At 35.0% G+C, this 19,662-nt stretch overlaps 1 protein-coding gene across 1 annotated transcript; it reads left to right on the top strand.

Annotated features, from left to right (window-relative positions):
• The first annotated feature begins 10,853 nt into the window (after nt 1-10,853).
• Nucleotides 10,854-19,169, top strand: LOC131158164 (potassium channel AKT1). Its single transcript, XM_058112830.1, has 11 exons — nt 10,854-11,252; nt 12,269-12,634; nt 12,774-12,831; nt 12,922-13,239; nt 13,394-13,639; nt 13,727-13,825; nt 13,964-13,996; nt 14,137-14,322; nt 14,606-14,800; nt 14,916-14,991; nt 17,882-19,169. Exons 1-11 carry the CDS (start codon nt 11,062-11,064, stop codon nt 18,778-18,780), a joined length of 2,667 nt encoding a protein of 888 aa, XP_057968813.1. The 5' UTR covers nt 10,854-11,061; the 3' UTR covers nt 18,781-19,169.
• Nucleotides 19,170-19,662: the final 493 nt, after the last annotated feature.

Here is a 19,662-nt window from a genome sequence, read left to right as displayed (position 1 = left end):
AAATCCACCCTGCTCTACCATCTGTCTTTGACCTCCGCCGGATCTACCTCCCCTCCAAGGGCCTCGACTGGGACCTGTCTAAAAGCTTGAGGGTGCGGTCCTCTTCCTTTGACTCTATGTCTCAATCTCTTTCAGTAGACTCTCCTCCGCTATAATGGCCATGTCAACCAATTCTATAAAATCCTGGATCCTCACCATCTCCACCTGCTTGTAAATATCTCGCCTCAAATTCCTCTCGAACATTCTGGCCTTCTTTGCTTCATCGAGGACGATATATGGGCATAAATGCGAGAGCTCGATAAATCTCGCCGCGTACTGCTGGACTGTCATCGACCCCTAAGACAGGCTCAAGAACTCTTGAATTCGGGCCTCTCTGACTGAAGCAAGATAGTATCTATCAAAGAATATATCCCTGAAACGGGCCCAGGTCATCGTCACTAGAGTCGTCCTCTGCTCCTCCAATAGTCTAGTGGTCGTCCACTATCTCTTAGCCTCCCCTACCAGTCTATACATAGCGTACAGAACTCTCTGCTCATCGATGCAGTGAAGTACTGTCAGGATCTTCTCTACCTCTTGCACCTAGTTCTCAGCAACTGCAGGGTCAGTCGCTCTAGAAAAAGCTGGCGGATTCATCTTCATGAATTTATCTATGGTGCATCCCTGAACTGGAGATGGACCTCCCTTCTCTCTAAAACTCTACGCTATCTCAGCCATAACTTGTTGAGCCACACTACGTAGCATAACATCTGAATCTGCACCCCCTACATCAGAAGGCCCGGCACCATCATTCCCACTAGCGTAAGCGCTACTGCCTCCTGGGTCCATCCTACAAACACATAGAACACCGTTTTAGAATTCTATTTTCCTACAGACCCAACTTATTCAACTAGAACTTCAAATCCTCTACTAACCATCCCTCTTGATCCTAACCCCAAAATCCAATCCTGTAACCCAAACACATGACTCGTCCACAGTTTACTATGATTTTCCTAGAATCGCCACCCTAGGAAAAACACAGAAACAATCACAAAATCCCATATCCAAATCATAGAACAAACCTCAAATCTTTTTCCTATATTCTGGTATTATTTCCCGCTGCACTTTAGAGTCTACAGAACCTAGCAACCTAGGCTCTAATACCAAAATGTAACATCCTCAAAATTTCTCCTCTTTTTTTTTTAACAAATTACTTTCATATTTGAATATAATGGGCACCCCTATGCAGCAGAAAACATAAATCACATAACCACGTATATAGGTATATACAATACCAGAATTCAGTATTTTCAACCATAGCCACATAATACATCTCTCTCCCCAGTGTCAATTATCCAAAAATACAAAACCCTACACAAAACTTATCCTATAACTAGGGTGACCAAGTGATCTCTATCCATGAGCCTAATCTGCTCGCCTAGTTGGCTCACCTGAAAAATGTTAAAGTAATGGGGTGAGTCGACGCTCAGTAAGTGGAAATATGTATTACTAGTGTGTGACAACGGAGTCATAAAATTATAATAATAGTGTAAAGACCCGAAAATTTAAAATGATTAAAATAATTAAAATAAATAAATAAATAAATAAAATAATATATAAATAAATAAAAGGAATAACATGGGAAAAAGAAAAAAATTAAATTAAAAAAAATTAAAATTAAAGAAATTAAATTAAATTAAGATAAATTAAATAATTAAATAACTAGTTGATAAATTAAATATTATTGTATTGGATTTATAAAAAGAAAATAATTAAAATAAGATATATATATATATATATGTAAGTAAGTTAATATATATATATATATATATAAAGTTACTTACAGAATGAGATAAGAAGAGAAGAAGAAAGAAGAAGAAGAAAGAAAGAAGGAAGAAGAAGAAGCTGTCAAGCGCAGGCACACCCCCCCCCTGCAAACTTTCCTGCGTTCAGTACGCGCAGCCACTCCTCCGTCTCCGCTTCTCTCCTTTTCTCAATTACTCGAAGAGTTTGCGACAGATTGGGAAACGGAAGGTGCCGTTGGAATTCTGGTTCTGCTGCCGACATTTCTACTGGAGCAGATTTTTCATGGGAATGGTTTAGGCACTGCTCTTGGGGAAAGGTAATTTTTCCTCATTTTCTCAATTTCGCTGTTAATATGTGGTTAAATTGACGAACGGACACCACCACGGGGTCCTAGTCGTCCTTATCGTCATTTTGACGTAGGTAATTTGTCAATTGGGATTTTCTAAGCCCTACTCCAAAGCGAGAGTGGGATTTGGGAAATTTGGCAATTTGGCTAAATTTAAGGATATATTTATTTATTTAGGAATTATGACCCTAGGAAATATTTAAATAATATTTTATTCAAGAATAATTTATTGGAATTAGGAATTTAATTTCAGGGTCTGGGTGAGCGCCGCAGGTATTTTTCAGAGTTCCTATTGGCGTAATTCAAGAAATCAAGTAAGGGGAAAAATATATATTAAATCAGAATTTTTATGAATTTAATGGAAAAATAAATTGTGTTATATGTACGTGTATATGCTTCGGTATGGGTAAAATGTCAGCCATTTAAATTATATTTTCTTCAAGTTTAAGGTTGTTTATTAGATATGTATATGCGAAAATGAACTGATGAAAGTGGGGAATATTTTTGGAATAATTAAGTAAGAAATGAAAGGTATTTTTAGTATATAAACATTAAATATTGGTTGGCTTATTTTACAGGCAACGTATGAATTTTACTGTTAAATTGTGTGGCATGAGATTCTGTGCAAATATATGTTAAATGTTTGAGATGCAGGCTAAGTAAGTAAACCAATGAAAATAAAATATAATATGAACAATGTTGCCTGTGTATGTTAAATGCAACCATGAAAATGTAAGACAACTGAAAAAGAGTTATGTTAGCAGATTTAGCACACTTCTGTGTAGACAAACTGATGACAGCTAAAAGGAGCTGTGTTAGAAGATTTAGCACGTTTCTACGTAGACTAACTGATGATGGCTAAAGACCAGCTGTAGTACGAAGTAATGAAATGAAATGTTATGCAATGAAATGATTGATGAAATGGCAATGAAATGAAATGACAAAGGCAAATGATGTAAATGGGAAAAAGTCACTTAAAGTGAAACGAAATGCAAAGTTAAGTTATGAACAGGAATGAATGTGCATAAATGTATAATGACAGAACAAAATGATGTATTATGATATTAGAAGTACATATGTACGTAGAACATGTTACGATTAGACGAGGCGTACCTTTCGCCTGAGGGCTTGTTGAGTAAGGCGAGTGCACTAGTAGTTACAGATGTGGCAGTAGTAGCATAACGTACTAGGGCAGAGGGAACTTACTTGTATGGGCGGGTAGAATTCCCTATCCTTAGGGCCTTTGCCGATAAACTATTGTTGAATGCGTGAGTACGAGATTAATTTATCACTTGAGGGCTTACTGAGTAAGGTGAGTGCCCTGATATGCTTAAATTGTGACCTTCGGGTTGCCAAATGTATCAGAGCAGAGGGGTGCTACTTGTATAGGCGGGTAATCACCCCTATCCTCGGGAAATCTCGTGGGTTAAACATTCATATGTGTTTGATTAGGATCAGGGAATGCTTTTGAAAATTATGTTAAAGATTTTCAAATGTTAAATATTATGTTATATATAAACTCATGTTAGCCACACACTGCTTTAATATATGGTTTCTTCCCTTACTGAGATGTGTCTCATCCGAATATGAATGTATCTTTTTTTTTTTTTTCAGGATTTCATCGAGATCGAGCTTAGAGAACTCGAGGTTCTATAACATTATTGGGAAATAGTAAAAGAAAATGGTATATTTCTATATTAATTATGAGATGCAAATATTTATGTTTTACGTCCTTATATTTTAAGTCTGTGAAGAAAAGAAAGTTGTGAACATACTGAAATGTTTTGGAGATATATGTAATTATGGAAATGCAGGTGTTGGATGATTTATTATAGATTATAGTTAGAATTAGTAAACTTTGGTATTATGTTATATGGAGATTATGATCATGTTTTTCCGCTGCGTATATTATGGAATATGATTTATCAGAGATTTTATCAGGTTAAACGCGCCGGACCCGGGTTTAAGGGTTCGGGGCGTTTCAAATAGTATTTAAAACTGCATGATCTGGCACAACACATGTATAAAAGTTTAAAGCTTTCTATCATTCATACTGCCATAACATACTATATATGATAAAAACTATAAAACTGTATACATATACATAACTATGTTCTTTCCCTAGGACTCCGTATGTCATGATTTAACCCCTCATGACAGGGTTGTGCGGCCCTTAGGCGGGACTTAATCTGGTCGGCCCTCCAGATAAGTCAATATACTCTACACTACCTCAGTCTGGTCAAACTGCATCCACTCTTAGGCTTGGGACTGGCTGCTAACTCGTCAAATCGGCTCCCTCAACCCAGTGAACTGGGGAGCTGCATACTCTCCGAGTACGGTTGATGGTACCCACACATTACCTGAGATATGGGGTTGCACTTTATTTGTATTAGCAATGGTATCGTGCTCTGTAAACTGTATCTATCTGTAATATTTCCACAGGGATCTAATACTATATAAGTACATTTATATATATATATATATATATATATATATATATATATATAATCTTTACTTTTTTCATCATGTTTCCAAAATAACCATAACGCTATAATTTTGTACTGTAAATACCGTAACATCTGAGTAACTGTAACATCTTGATGCTATAACTGTATAATCTATCTTTATAAACTGTGTTATGACATGTAGGAAAACATAGCATTCTGTAAATACTATAATATACTGAACTGAATAAAATCTATATAAATCTGTCTGTTAGTTATCTATAAATATCTGCTTATATATGCTATATAACATGATATGCTGAAACACTGTATAATTTTACACCAGGTAAATATCTACTCAAGCCACACAAACATTAAAACTCTCGTTCTGTAAAAACTGTATAATAAATTGGTATATATGTATCTATAAAATCTATGTTAACATTCTTATAACCCTAGCATAGCATATTTCCCTTACCTTAATATCGAAAAGCCCCTACTAATTTCTAGCCCTATACCCGCGAAGTTCTTCACTCAACACCCTAAAAACAACATCCTCCAGAACAAAATATCAGTATTTTCTTACCTACAACATTTCTTATAACTACAAGGAAGGTATAATCTGAATAAAATACCTTACCCTGGATTTGGGATGAATCCCAAACCAATTTCTCTCACGATCAGCTCCGACAGACTTGCAGAGAACTTTGCTAAGAGCATCGTGGTGGCTTCAGATCGTCGATCCAGCGTAAAACAGACCCGAAATAGAAGAGAGAAGGAGGGAGGGACGTAGAGAGAAAGAGGATGGAGTTTCCTATGCCAGTTTTTCATAAAAATTTTGGGTTTTCATTATTTATAGAGCTGGATTCGTTGACGAGACACGTCACCTCGTTGACGAGTCCTTCAATAATTTCGTCGATGAACTTCCTCCCTCGTCGATGAATTTCAGACTGTCCCAAAAACCCTTCTCGGTATCTTCTCGTCGACGAGGCGTAGCTTCGTTGTCGAGGTCCCCTTATGCGCTCGTCGACGAACTTCCTGTGTTCGTCGACGAGACCCTGTGTAAGAATTCCGAGTTATTATATTCAAAGTGCAATGTCGTCAACGAAACCTACTGCCTCCTTCTGTTTCTGTTTCCATTTCTCTTCCTCTTTATTATCTAATAACCATTATTTTTCAGGTCCATTACCAAAAAGGTCGACTCTTCCGGTCAATGTCCAATCCCTTGAGGCCAATTACCTAAAAGTTCCAATAAAATCTCTTGTTTTAATGGAGGCTAGAAAAATAAATTACATTCTTTGCATTGACAGAGGCAAGTACACAATTTACAAAAGGTGATTACAAGAGAAAATATTCTCACCGGGATTGATGTACAAATTACAACATAATGATCACTTACAAAGAATAATCAAGGAATGTGACCCAAGAGTTTTTAAGACTTCTTTCAAGAATGAGAATATTTAAGCACAAATAGAGTTTTAGGGAGAGAGAGAGAGAGAGAGAGAGAGAGAGAGAGAGAGAGAGAGAGAGAGAGAGGGAGGGAGGATAGTGTATGAGCTTTTGATATTTAAAATAGATAGCTTGGCTTATGTTCCTTGAGCATAAAATATGTTCCACATAAAAAGGACAATATTGACATTTTTGGGATTAATGAATTAAGGAGGTTATTGGATTTTAAAATTTAGTGAGAGTTAATGGGAAGTAGAGAGTTTTTCCTATTTATGCCTACTTTCATAGGGAGTGGTATAAGGAGTTTCGTATTGAACGTAGGAAATTTTTCCTCTATCTACCTCTCTCTTCTTTTCATCAGTTTTCTCCCATATGATTTGGTGAAACATAGAAAGGGGGTTAAGCAAGAGAAACAATTTCTACAAGTCTTCTTCAAGATTGATTTACGTTATGGCTAATTCAAATATATTTGTTTATAGATCTTTTATTTTCCGCATAAAGGTGATACATGTGATGATCATGATAGTTAAAAATTCCTATTTCAGCAAATAAAATTACGAAAAAATCTTACAATTTGAAGTCAAATTAGTCATTTTCTACTAGTTTGATTTATTTCTTTACTCAAACTGGTAAACGTGCGTCATAAGCTAGTTGATTGGACACTAGCCGTTAGAGTGCAAAACTAACAAGTAAGCCCGATCAACTGCTCACTTGGGTTGATCAATTGCTTGAGCTTTTTGCTCGGCTTGGTCAACCTCCTACCATGCATGGGATAGTCAACTGCCTGGGTATTCTGCCTAAACCGGTCAGCCGCCCTGGTGCAGCTAATCAATTGCTTGGACCAATAGTCTTGAACAACCCTCTTTTCATTTGCATTTCCCAATTTTAGTCCTTTAATTTCATGAATTTTATATTCTTACAGATCTACAAGTTTAAAACTCATTACAATTGAGAGAAATGAATACAAAAAAGAAAAAAGAAATAAGTCTTTAAGTCATCCATCAATTAAACGCAATTTAAATAAATAGCCATCAGTACAAGTAGTTTGTTATTATCAAAACCAGAGTAACGAAAACTTTGGGCTAATGGTGTGAAGTTTTGCGTTCATGGTGAGGTCGCAAGAGGGCTTTAGGCCTCTTCGCTGTACAGTACAATATATTTAAGGAAGGGCATAGTGTCATATATGTTATGTGAGGGATATTTTTTTGGGTTTTTCACACCGGAAGGCAGACCTTGGATCAATGGTAAGGTTGCTCCTTTGTGACTAATTGGTGTGTGTGTGTGTGTGTGTGTGTGTGTGTAGGCTAAGGTTGAAACACTAACAGGCAATTTCATTGATGAGAATGAAAACAGCATAAAGGTTCCTTGGAAGTAGGTATACTGGAGAACCACGTAAATTATTATATTCTTCTTTTCTTTTGTCTTTTTTATTCGTTTGCTTAGTGTGTGCATAACGAAGATTTTTCTTTTTTTTGTAATTTTAACCCAAATATATAAATTTAGAAATATATTTTTTATTTTAAGTGAGATCGCAATTAATATTCACAATAATTACATCCATTAATACCCCTCTAAATATTTCAATACGAAAGAATATTTAAAATCCCTCACAACAAATGCCACATAAAGAAGGCCGAGGGCTTAAATTTTATTTTTCCATTTTTTTCCCTTATAAATTAAACCTTTAAATCCCGTTTGGATCAAAGATTTTGTTGGAGAAAAAGAAAAGAAAAAGTTGAAAATGCATTTTTCATTATATTTTCTTTTTATATTAAATAATAATAAAATAAAAACTCATTCTAATGTGATTAGAAAGCTCGAAAAATCAAATGTTATATATATGTATAATTTATTGATTTTATTTTATTGGATAACCAAATATAAAAAAATAAATTTTATATTATTTTTTTTCATATTTTTTAAGTTCCAAATAGATATTTAATTATTTTCCAATTGTATCTGTGTAACTAATTCTATCCTATGCAACCTTTTGACAGTGAGTCATATCTATTATATATATATATATATATATATATATATATATATATATATAGCCTTCCATCCCTACTTCCTAACTACTTGTGTTGTTGCTTCTCTCTCTCTCTCTCTCTCTCTCTCTCTCTCTCTCTCTCTCTCTCTCTCTCTGTTATACATAGAATTATTATTTAAAAATTCAAAAAAAATGAATTTCAATTATTTAGACCACTTTTTTTTCATTGTGATATTTGAGAAAACCTCCATTCCTATCTGACACTATACTTTGCTACAATGTATTACTAAACATTTTAAGAGTAGAATAATAAAACAATATATAATATTTTTAACGACTCAGAATTTTAACCTAGGCAAACTCTTTGCACTTTTCCATACGACATCAAACTAGGAAATGAAAATATTGCAATTGCCTATTGACATATCCCTAATAATTTATTTGGGAAATTACAAGTGGGGAGTCAAACCTAAGACCTTAGATCACCAAAATCCAATTTTGTCCTCACCCTTTGAGCACACTTAGTTGGACAAAAGAAAAAATAAATAAAATAAGGTGACATTATTTTCAACATGAAATATTTGCAAGTATAATAGTATTTTTTAAAATGCCATTTTTTTTTTATAAAAAAAAAAAAAGAAATTTCAATTCTATCATCTTACCTTAATACAACTTAGAAACTAATCCCTTTGCTTCGATTTCTTGCACTGCCCAAAGACATTAAACGCAATAATGGTCCAACTTGATTATCCTCTCGCGAGAATGTTAAGAAAAATTAGTGTCTTTAACCTTTAATTGTTGGTTACTCTCATGACAAACATTAATAAGTACACCAAAGTAATAGATAAAATGCATATTCCTATAGATAGGATCAAATGTAATAAAAATATAATTAAAATTATATAAGAATTTAATAATTTATAAAGAAATAATTCATACAAAATTTTATCAAAATCAGATAGAAAAGAAACAGACATTCTCATGATGATATTTAAAAATAATTACCTTGATAATTTTCTTGTTTATTTACTTAATGCTAGTAATATATATACATATATATATATATATATATATATATATATTGTATACTATCTAATTCTTGTATTATAATCATTTTGTTTCTAGTAATAAAAATTCTCAAACAAACGTAAGCTTAGATTATTGTAAACAATGATTCCTCTATGGAGGATACCAAACCCGTCAAGCATTAAACGTCATGCTAAGTGACGAGCATATTTTTATATGGAAATCTCTTACTTTAACTATTGAGATATTCTTTTGATATAGTTCTTGAAATTGTTGTTGGGTTTTAATTTAATTTATAAAATATAGCTGCAAGTTATCATAATTCATTTTGTATACGAATTCTGAGAATATTCTATGGGCACCATTTGAATTAAGAATTTTGTTTGGGAAAAGGAGAAAAGAAAAAATAAGAATAAAACTCATTTTTCATTATACTTTCTCTCAATAATTCAAAATAAAAATTTATTTTATTATAATCAAATTTTTTTACAAAAAATAAAAATATTAATAATGTATAAAATTAAAATTTGATGTTCATTCATTTGATATATATATATATATATATATATATTCACCTTTTTTGATAATCAAATATAAAAAAATAGATTCCTTCCTCTATTTATTTTCTTTCTCTAATAATTTCCAAGTTTTAAACAATATCTTAAAAGACCATTTTTTTTTTCTTGCAATTGTTGTTTATGTATTAAATTTATTAATATAATCCCAAGTTGCCACCACACTTTTTTTTATACATAGTCTACATTGAGCTTAGACTCCACAAAAAAAGACACATCCCATATGCATTATGGATTAAATATGCACCATAAGAGCTTGCACATCTATGAAATGAAATATATATATATATAATAATATTATATAGAAATCTATTAATTACATATATATAGGTGGGTGTTGCTAGTTGCCTAATTGTTGTAATAGGAAATGTGGACATTAAAAACTTATTATATGGACCCACATGGGCAAAAGATGAGCGGAAGAGAGGGGTCGTGGACCTATGTGTTTTGCTCTCTCCTCTACTTATGTGGAGCCGTAATGGTCATAAGTGTTGAATTGAGAGCAGTATTCTTTTCAATCAATACCACTTTTTGATTTAATAAATTAATCATTATTTACTTTGAATAAAACGTACATATATTTTCTCTCTTCAATTAAGAGCATAAGCGCGAAACTAACCCTAATCATATAAAAAGGAAATCATGTGCGATATTAATTATGATATCATAAATTTATTTTGCTAGCGCAATCAGATTTATTAATGTATTGTATCTTTCCAAAAGAGAATTGTTAAATTTTTAAAAAATCTTCAATTTTTTTTTTAAAAAAAAGAACATTTCAATGATTTGGGCAAAACATGTTAGGGATAAAATAAAAAATTAGAAATTGTGGAATTAAAAGATGGAAGAGAAAATTAATGTCATGAGAAGAAATTAAAGAAAGGGAATGGAGCGAGCTATTAAAGGCAACGAAATACTAATAGTAATAATAAAATAATCATAATGAATTTTAAGAAATCAAAAGAGATCATACCCTAAAATGGTATTAATTGCATCTCTCGATGCTTATGCTGGTGCCTTTCAACTTTCAAGCCCTCTTGTAATAACTGCACGACAGTGGAGGGCAGAATGGAATTGCGTCTGCGTGTACGTGTACGTATACGTGTACGTGTGCGCACGCGCCTTGGTGAGAGTGAGAGTGAGAGTGGGGGTGTGGTTCTCCTTATTGAGCAAGGGGCAAAAGAGTCAAAGGGACCGGTTTCCTTGAAAATCAAGACTCGGGCACTGGCGAGAACCGGACAGAAGGAAACTGCACGTTAATAAGGAAACAGGGGCGCGTACACAGGGACGAGCCTTTCAGAGCTAATGATAAATATAGAAGAAGACGAAACAGAGACAAGAGAGAGACAAGAGAGGAGAACAGAGTAAGAAGGAGAGAGGGAAGACAGAGAGAAAAACAGAGCAAGAGAGAAAGAGGGGATTGAAGGGTGTTTGGACGAAGCTGTGGTAATGGCGGAAACGTGGAACAGAGGAATGTTTAGGGTGTCAATGTGCGGGGAAGAGGAGATTAATGAGCAGCTCTCTAGAGATGGAAGCCATTATAGTCTCTCCACTGGGATCCTTCCTTCTCTTGGAGCCAGAAGCAATCGCAGAGTCAAGCTTAGTCCCTTCATCATTTCCCCTTACAATCGTCGCTACAAGTGATTCTCTCTCTCTCTCTATCTCTCTCTCTCTCTCTCTCTCTCTCTCTCTCTCTCTCTCTCTCTCTCTCTCTCTCTCTGTTTCTGGGATTCTCTTGGTTTTGCGTTTTTTAGAAGATGGGTTTTATTTATTTATTTATTTATTTAAAGTTGTTTCTGGGCATACGCATATTTTAATGCTGATAAGTTAGTAGTATTGGCATTACGATCTTAGGATCCTTTTTGTATTTTTCTCTTGTGCTATGTGGAGGGGAGCCACACTGAATATCACAGTGCTTCGTTAGGGAATCAAAGACACTACCTTTGCTTCCTTCGCAATTCTATTTCTGTTTATTCTTTTATTTTTACTCCTCTGTTCTGAAAAATGGGTTTTTGCTGGAAGTTTTTCCTATTTCTGCAGTCTACTTTTCTTGATTCTAAAGATTCAGTTTGCATTTTGTGGCTGCTTTTGTTTACAATGGGCGCTAGTTTTCTTCGCACGGGTTTGGAATAAAATTTTCATTATTTTTAATGTTCTTTCTATTTTTTTCCCCACAAATCATATCAAAACTGTTCTCTGTTGGAGGCCTTTAGGGTCTAATGGTTGACTTCCATTAAGACCAGCTCGCCAGTTTCAATGTTTGTGTTTGAATTCTCTGTGCTTCATCCATAGCTCATGTGTAGAATATGAATTTCTTTTATCATTCTGGTGTGAAAAATGATTTTTTTTTTCTGTGGGGTGATGATTTGATGACTAGTTTAGAGACCCATTTCTAAAATTTCGAAAAGATAAAAGTCCATGCACAGTAAAATTTCTGAAGAGCTTGCTGTACAAAAACCCACTCTGCAACATATTTGCAGTTGATGAATGGGCACCTTGCTCGGTGCAGTAAATTGAGTTTGGTCTGGATTGCTTGATGACTGATGCTATGCAGCGGCTGTGTAGAATTTCATAACTTCTGGGTATTTTAGTATGAACAAAAGACATGTTAATATGTTATGCTAAGATTGGCTCAGTTAAAACTGGTTTTCTTCAGGGCATGGGGGACTTTTCTGGTTCTTCTGGTCTTCTACACTGCTTGGGTTTCGCCCTTTGAATTCGGGTTTCTGAGAAAACCAGAAGGGCAGCTGTCTATAGCCGATAACATCGTGAATGCATTCTTTGCCGTGGATATCATTCTCACGTTTTTTGTGGCTTACCTTGACAAAGCAACATACCTCCTAGTTGACAACCACAAGAAGATTGCTTGGAAGTATGCCAGTACCTGGTTGGCATTTGATGTCATCTCTACTATCCCTTCTGAGCTTGCCAGGAAAATTTCTCCTGCACCGTTCCAGCAATATGGCTTATTTAACATGCTTCGCCTCTGGCGTCTTCGGAGAGTTAGTGCCCTATTTGCCCGGTATGAGCTTCAATCTGGACAAAAAATGTTTGACAAGATCAGTTTGGTTCTAGTTATATTTTGATTTCAAAAAACATAAGAGGGACTCCTGCTGAGAAGTAAACTTTTGTTTCTTGGTTTTGACTTCCCCATCAAACAGATTGGAGAAAGATAGGAAGTTTAACTACTTCTGGGTTCGATGTGCGAAGCTTATATGTGTGAGTATGCAATTGAACTGCTTATGTTGCTACATAGGATCTTCAGCTATGATGCATTATTTGATTTGGTTTTTGGCGTTCTTTTTTCAGGTCACTCTTTTTTCTGTTCACTGCGCTGGATGCTTTTATTATCTTCTTGCTGCCAATTATGGCAATCCAAAGAAAACATGGACTGGAGCAGCTGGAGATGACTTCCTTGAGCAGAGCCTGTGGCACCGTTATGTGACATCAATGTACTGGTCTATCACTACCCTGACCACTGTTGGCTATGGCGACTTGCATCCTGTGAATACGAGGGAGATGATCTTTGACATCATCTACATGTTCTTCAACCTTGGATTGACATCATATCTGATTGGAAATATGACAAATTTGGTTGTCCATGGAACAAGTCGAACAAGAAAATTCGTAAGCAAATGCTTACCTGTTGTTACCAGTAAACAGTCTTGTATGCCTACACAGATGGAAAAGTCCTATTTTTTTTTTTTTTGCTTTTGTTTCATTTTTGTATGGTTCTTGTTTTCACTTATCATTGTCTCTTTGTTTCTATATTTGATTGCAGAGGGATACCATTCAGGCTGCCTCGAGTTTTGCTCAGAGGAATCAATTGCCTCTTCGCCTGCAAGACCAAATGCTTGCACACTTGTGTTTGAAGTTCAGAACAGACTCAGAAGGATTGCAGCAGCAAGAGACTCTTGATTCTCTTCCTAAAGCCATCCGATCAAGCATTTCGCATTTTCTTTTCTACTCACTCTTGGATAAGGTGTACTTGTTTCGTGGGGTGTCCGATGACTTGCTTTTTCAGCTGGTAATCCACATGAAAAGCCTAATTTCAGGTTTTCATCCCTAGATGTTTCTTCTGATTTCAGTCTTCTATACTTTCAAATTTTTGAAGGTCTCAGAGATGAAGCCCGAGTATTTTCCTCCCAAAGAAGATGTGATCTTGCAGAATGAAGCACCCACAGACTTCTACATACTTGTTACTGGTGCCGTGGTAAGTTAAGAAAGGTTTTCATTGTCACAGTAACGAATTAAATGATCAAAATTTCAGGATTGTTCTGACAAATTAGCTAACTTTGTTGTTCCAGTTGATTTTCTAAATGACAGTATCTGATTTACAAATTTATTGCAGGATCTGCTGGTACTCAAAAATAATGTGGAACAGGCATGTCTAATTGTCCAAGTCTCGTGATTTTTTTTTTTTTTTTTTTTATGCTTTTAAAGGAATACGTGTTGGGATTGAAACAATAGTTGCAATTTCCATGATAAAAAAACTGCTGATTGGAATTGTGTAAATGATTGCAGGTTGTTGGAGAGGCAAGAACAGGTGATCTATGTGGTGAAATAGGGGTACTCTGTTACAGACCACAGATCTGCACAGTGCGTACCAAACGACTAAGCCAGCTGCTTCGAATGAATCGTACGACATTCTTGAATATTGTTCAGGCCAATGTTGGAGATGGGACCATAATCATGAATAATCTGCTCCAGGTCTGCAAACTAAATATGCCCAATTTATTTTAATCTAAGTGGGTAACAATAAAACTTTTTCCTCAATTCTACTTAATCTCTTCCCTTTTGGAAAGCTGTCTTCTGTTCATCATTTGATTGCAGAAAGTTAATTATGCTCTGGCACAACAGAAAAAATAGTCCCAATGTTAACGAAATCATTTTTATTTTATTCTCTCAGATTGAGAATCCTTTTATTACTCTCACTGAGAAGAACTTTTTAACACATCATTTACCATATGGTTTTCCGTTTGTGGCGGAGCAGCATTTGAAAGGACACAAGGATCCAATCATGGAGGGAGTTCTGGTGGAGACAGAAAACATGCTAGCTCGTGGCAGATTGGACCTACCGTTAAGTCTATGCTTTGCAACACTGAGAGGAGATGATTTGTTGTTGCATCAGTTGTTGAGACGGGGTCTGGACCCAAATGAATCAGACAACAATGGGAGGACAGCTCTGGTGGGTGAAAACATTCTGTTTCTGACTTTTAACATGTTGTGGATTCTGCAAAATCTGTAGAAAGAAAATAAAACTAATATGCATTTTTGTATGTCTTTTCTGTGATATAAACCAGCACATAGCTGTGGCCAAAGGAAGTGAGAACTGCGTGCTCCTTCTGCTAGACTATGGGGCAGATCCCAACAGAAGAGGTATTTTCTAGTTCTAACCTAGAATATCTAGATGTCTCTCCTCCTTGGCGCTTCATTTCATCTCTGATGCTTTGAAAATTTCTTTTAAGATTTTCAATCATTTATGGTACATTAGACTCTCTCTCTCTCTAAATATATCCTGAAGGCTCACGCTGTTGTCATTGTAATGTCATATTCCCATGGAATATTAGGTTGGGTCTGTGAAGTCCTCCTTCGAGCTAGGTTCTGTATGCTTGTAGCAACTTCGCATGTCAATTTGCAACCCTGGATCACCTTTCATTAGTTCTCTTTAGTATTGACAAGGATTTTGTTGATTCTTTCAAACCTCTCAATAAATATTCTTTCATCTAAAGAAGAAAAAACCTCAATTATTGAAAGTCTCCTACTGCTACACATTAAAAGAAATTTTAATGTATATTTAATTCATACTCTATCAGTCCCTTACAACTTATCCATTAGTGCAAAATATTTTTCAAATTCAATTATTTATACCTCACAGTTTTTTTATTCATGAATGATCCATATCGAAATGACTTCTGGACATTGTGGAAGTAGCCTTTTGTTTCGCAATGACATTCAATTTTATATTGTGAGGATAATATTGTGAAAACATTGACTATGTTTTAATGACCCCCTATCTCTCCCCCACCACCCACCCCACCCCCCCCCCCCCCGGCGGGCGCGGGGCGCCCATTTGGGCATATCCGTTATCCAAATCCCATCTCTGCTATGGCAATGCCTGGTTCATCTTCATCATCTGGTTAATGAACTCTGTCTTCAAACATTTGTCTTGTATGAAGGGTTTAACCTGATCTGGTAGTGCCTGCTCATGCTAGCTTTCTATCCCCTATCCTAGAATAGTTTTTCTATTAAAAAGTAGATTAATTATATGAGTTCGCTCTTCCCAAAATGACAAATATTGATTACTAGAGTTGTCTGTCTGCTCTTTCCATTTCTGGTTTGTTGGGTGTTGTACTATTTTTTCATTGACTCAAGTTCATTTAATTGCTTACCTGTAATTGATGTCTCACCTAAAAGAGCTCCTTTTGATATATATATATATATATATATTTTATGTTCTTATCCACAGCAGTTTCATTTCTTTTCTATTCATTATTAGGTTCATTAAGTGCAGGTGTATAATAATAATAATAATAATGAGAGACAATAACTTAGTGATACAAATCCACAGTAGGAGATGTTTGAGGAACTTGTCATCCCACTCCTCTCTTAATATTATCAATGCTGAGGTCTTCTTGCATTGAAATTTTTATTGTTTGTGGTCTGTTCACTTTTATGTAATGGCTAAATATACTGAAAGAAAAGGAAATGAGTTTGGCTTTTGGGCATAAATTTATTCATTGTTTGTTGACTCTATCTTCTAAAATTGTTCCTAGCAAGTACATAAATACATAATGAAATGCATAGATCTGTGTGTGTGCACGCACGTGAATGCCTATGTCTCTGCACATATCTATGTGTTTGTGATGGTAAACCATTTTTATAAATAATATGCTATATATAAAAGTATGAATGAATTAAAGAATGTAAAACATTATGATGGAGAAAAGCTCTCTTGATTTTTATTTTTTATTATAATGCTCATAATTAGACATTCCTCATTGCCAATAATTTAATAGCTTCTAAAATGTTTCTTCTTCCTATACATTTAATTGGAAAAATAGAATATATTATTGTTATGTTTTATATATATTTTTTTATAATAATTATATGCCCATTGATAATTCAATCATCCATCAAAATTTAATGTTTTGTATTAAAATTAGGAACACATTTTAGACCCCATTCTAAATTTACAACTGGGAAAAAAATCGTAGGCATTATATTAAAGCAGTACCATTATTGCATCTATCTAAAGTCAAAATGATAATATACTACAACATTCATAGTTAAATTTAGACAAAGGTTACGTAGAACTCGGAATGTTTGGTCCACGCAGTATGACACATGCTCTAGAATGTGGATTGTTAAGGATACACTCATCTAGATAATGATAATGAAAAATATGTAATGATACTTACATTTTGGAGAATATGTTTGAGCCGTTTCTAAATCCAGAAGAGATTTGTGATGAAAATAGGATTATAATATGATAGTCGCCGCTTTAACTAATAAAAACTATCTTATGTGAAATAATGTTGAATTAACATTTTGGATCATTTAGCATTTTGGAATGAAGATGTACCATGTTTCGGAATGTTTATACCAATTCATGGTTTGTTAGTGTATTTAGCATTTTTATGGTAATATGTTTTAGGATGCCAGTTTAATCTTCTATTTAGAGGGGTTGAACTTAATACCTCCCAAAGTTTGAAACCGATGATTCTAACATGAAAGCGAGATTACATACCCTATGTATTTACCAGAAAAATTTTTACCTACTAGATAGATATTGTATTTGTTTATGCAATATATTTTTTTGTCATTGAAAAAATAAAAAATAAAAAAATGTTAGGTGACCTTGTGATGCATTAGAATCCCTATTTATATCTGCTCCTCTTCCTTCAACTCTAAAAATCTCACCCGACACCCCCTCCCTCACCAAAAAAAAAACTAGAACGAGTGCTGCAAAGTCATGAGAGTCTATAACATTATCTATAACATTATTTTAAGTTTGTTTCGTTTCAAATAATGCTACACAAAACTGTAAAGAATATTCATGCTGTTTGAATTTTACATGTACTGTCCTATTTTACATTTTCTTCTTTCTTCCTTTTATTTGTGAAACAACATTTAGAGAATTTGCTTCATTAGATGGGATGGGATTTTGAACAAGCAAAGATCAGTGCAGTATGACCATTTGTGTATCAATTCCAATAATGATTTCATTTACTGTGGTAATTGATTGTTTGCATGTTCTCTGATGCAGATTCAGATGGGAATGTACCACTGTGGGAGGCAATGCTCGGTGGTCATGAAGAAATAATCAAAATGCTAAGAGAAAATGGTGCGAACTTGAATTCTGGGGATGTGGGTCATTTTGCTTGCGCTGCTGCTGAGCAGAACAACTTGGAATTGCTCAAGGAAATTGAGCATTACGGGGGGGACATCACATCTCCTAATCAGAACAATGGAGCCACTGCTCTTCATGTTGCAGTCTGTGAGGGCAACACAGATATAGTCAAATTTCTCATGGAGAGAGGAGCAGAGGTTGACAAACCAGATGACAATGGTTGGAGTCCAAGGGATCTTGCCGACCAGCAAGGGCACGATGATATCAAAACACTTTTCCAGACCACTAAAGACACCAAGCCTCAATCTGTAGTTGCAATCCCTGAAGAGAAACGTGGAGTTCGCTTCCTGGGGAGATTCACAAGTGAGCCAACCATCAGTCCAATGGCCCAAGAGGGTTCAACTTCGCCCGGTCCTGACGGATCATGGGGGAAATCCCGCCCAAGGCGTAGGACTAATAGTTTCCACAACTCACTATTTGGGATAATATCAGCTGCTCATAAGGGAGAAAAGGATTTGCTCTTTTCTGCAAATCAAAGTAACTGTTCCATGAGCGGGGGGGTGTCCAGCATAAGAGTCACAGTCAGTTGCCCCGAAAAGGGTGACGCTGCGGGCAAGCTGGTGCTACTTCCAGAAAGCCTCCAAGAGCTGCTTGAGATTGGTGCTAAGAAGTATGGGTTCTTGCCCTCCAAAGTTCTGAGCAGGGATGGAGCTGAGATTGATGATATAGAGACAATCAGAGATGGAGATCATCTTATTTTTGCTAGTGGGAATGGAATGGTAAAACCCAGTAGCCAAGACAATGAACATTTGTGATAAAAATGCAGGGGCAGGTGAACTTTTTCCACTTCAATTGTTTTTCAAGGTTCACAGCAATGTGGATACATTTTGCAAGGGGCAATGAACGCAGGTTCATTGGTTTTTTGGTCTCAAAAGAGTTTTTTTTTTTCTTTCCTTTTTTTCTTTGGTTGAGTAGATTCTCGAGCAGGCAGGCTTTCTGAGGGCATGATGTTTCAGAAGTAATTTTAGTTTTGATTCGCAGAATGCTCAATACTAAGAATAGAATAGTCATATCATGAATTTGATAACTTGCAGAAGAAAGAGTATTGTTATCATAAAGCAAATGACAAATGTAAAAAATTGTGTTCTTCTATCAAAGAAAGAATAGAATACGGAAAGATGAGAATTCTCATTGTAAATTCTTCTATGTTATGGACTAACAATGATTTTTACATTATCATTTGCTCTGCAATACAATAATTTTCTGTTATTAGTTATAAAACTTTTGTGCTCTGATCATTTTAAAATTCTTAGGAATAGACGTCTAACAAATCAAAATAACTTTTGAGTTCTTATAGGAAAATAGAAGGAAGAAAAACTACTTGTGTGTTGACGCATGGATATCTGTATGTTGTGCTAATATACATTGTTTCTTAACCCAAAGAAATGATTAAAAAGATCAAGAGGAAAAAGGGAAGCTAAAGAAAAAAAATCAGTTACTATTTCTTTGCATATTATTTTCTAAATCATCCATTCGTCCCTACTTAGTGGGACTAAGGCTTGATTTTGTTGTTGTTGTTGCTGTGTCCCTTCTTTGTATGGATAGGCTTGGTTTTGTTGTTGTTGTTGCTGTGTCCCTTCTTTGTATGGATAATAATTTTTACAATTTGGCTAGTGTTAAACTCTGACCTCTGAGGC

This window comes from Malania oleifera, chromosome 6 (genome assembly GCF_029873635.1).
Source record: "Malania oleifera isolate guangnan ecotype guangnan chromosome 6, ASM2987363v1, whole genome shotgun sequence".
Lineage (NCBI taxonomy): Eukaryota > Viridiplantae > Streptophyta > Magnoliopsida > Santalales > Ximeniaceae > Malania > Malania oleifera.
Note: the sequence above shows the minus strand (reverse complement) of the source record. Positions and strands in the feature narration are given on the sequence as shown.

Coding starts and splice junctions, on each gene's coding strand:
- LOC131158164 (XM_058112830.1), top strand. CDS start 11,062: ATGGCGGAAACGTGGAACAGAGGAATGTTTAGGGTGTCAATGTGCGGG. Junction 14,323..14,605: donor TCATGAATAATCTGCTCCAG/GTCTGCAAACTA, acceptor GTGGCGGAGCAG/CATTTGAAAGGACACAAGGA. Junction 14,992..17,881: donor GGCAGATCCCAACAGAAGAG/GTATTTTCTAGT, acceptor TCTCTGATGCAG/ATTCAGATGGGAATGTACCA.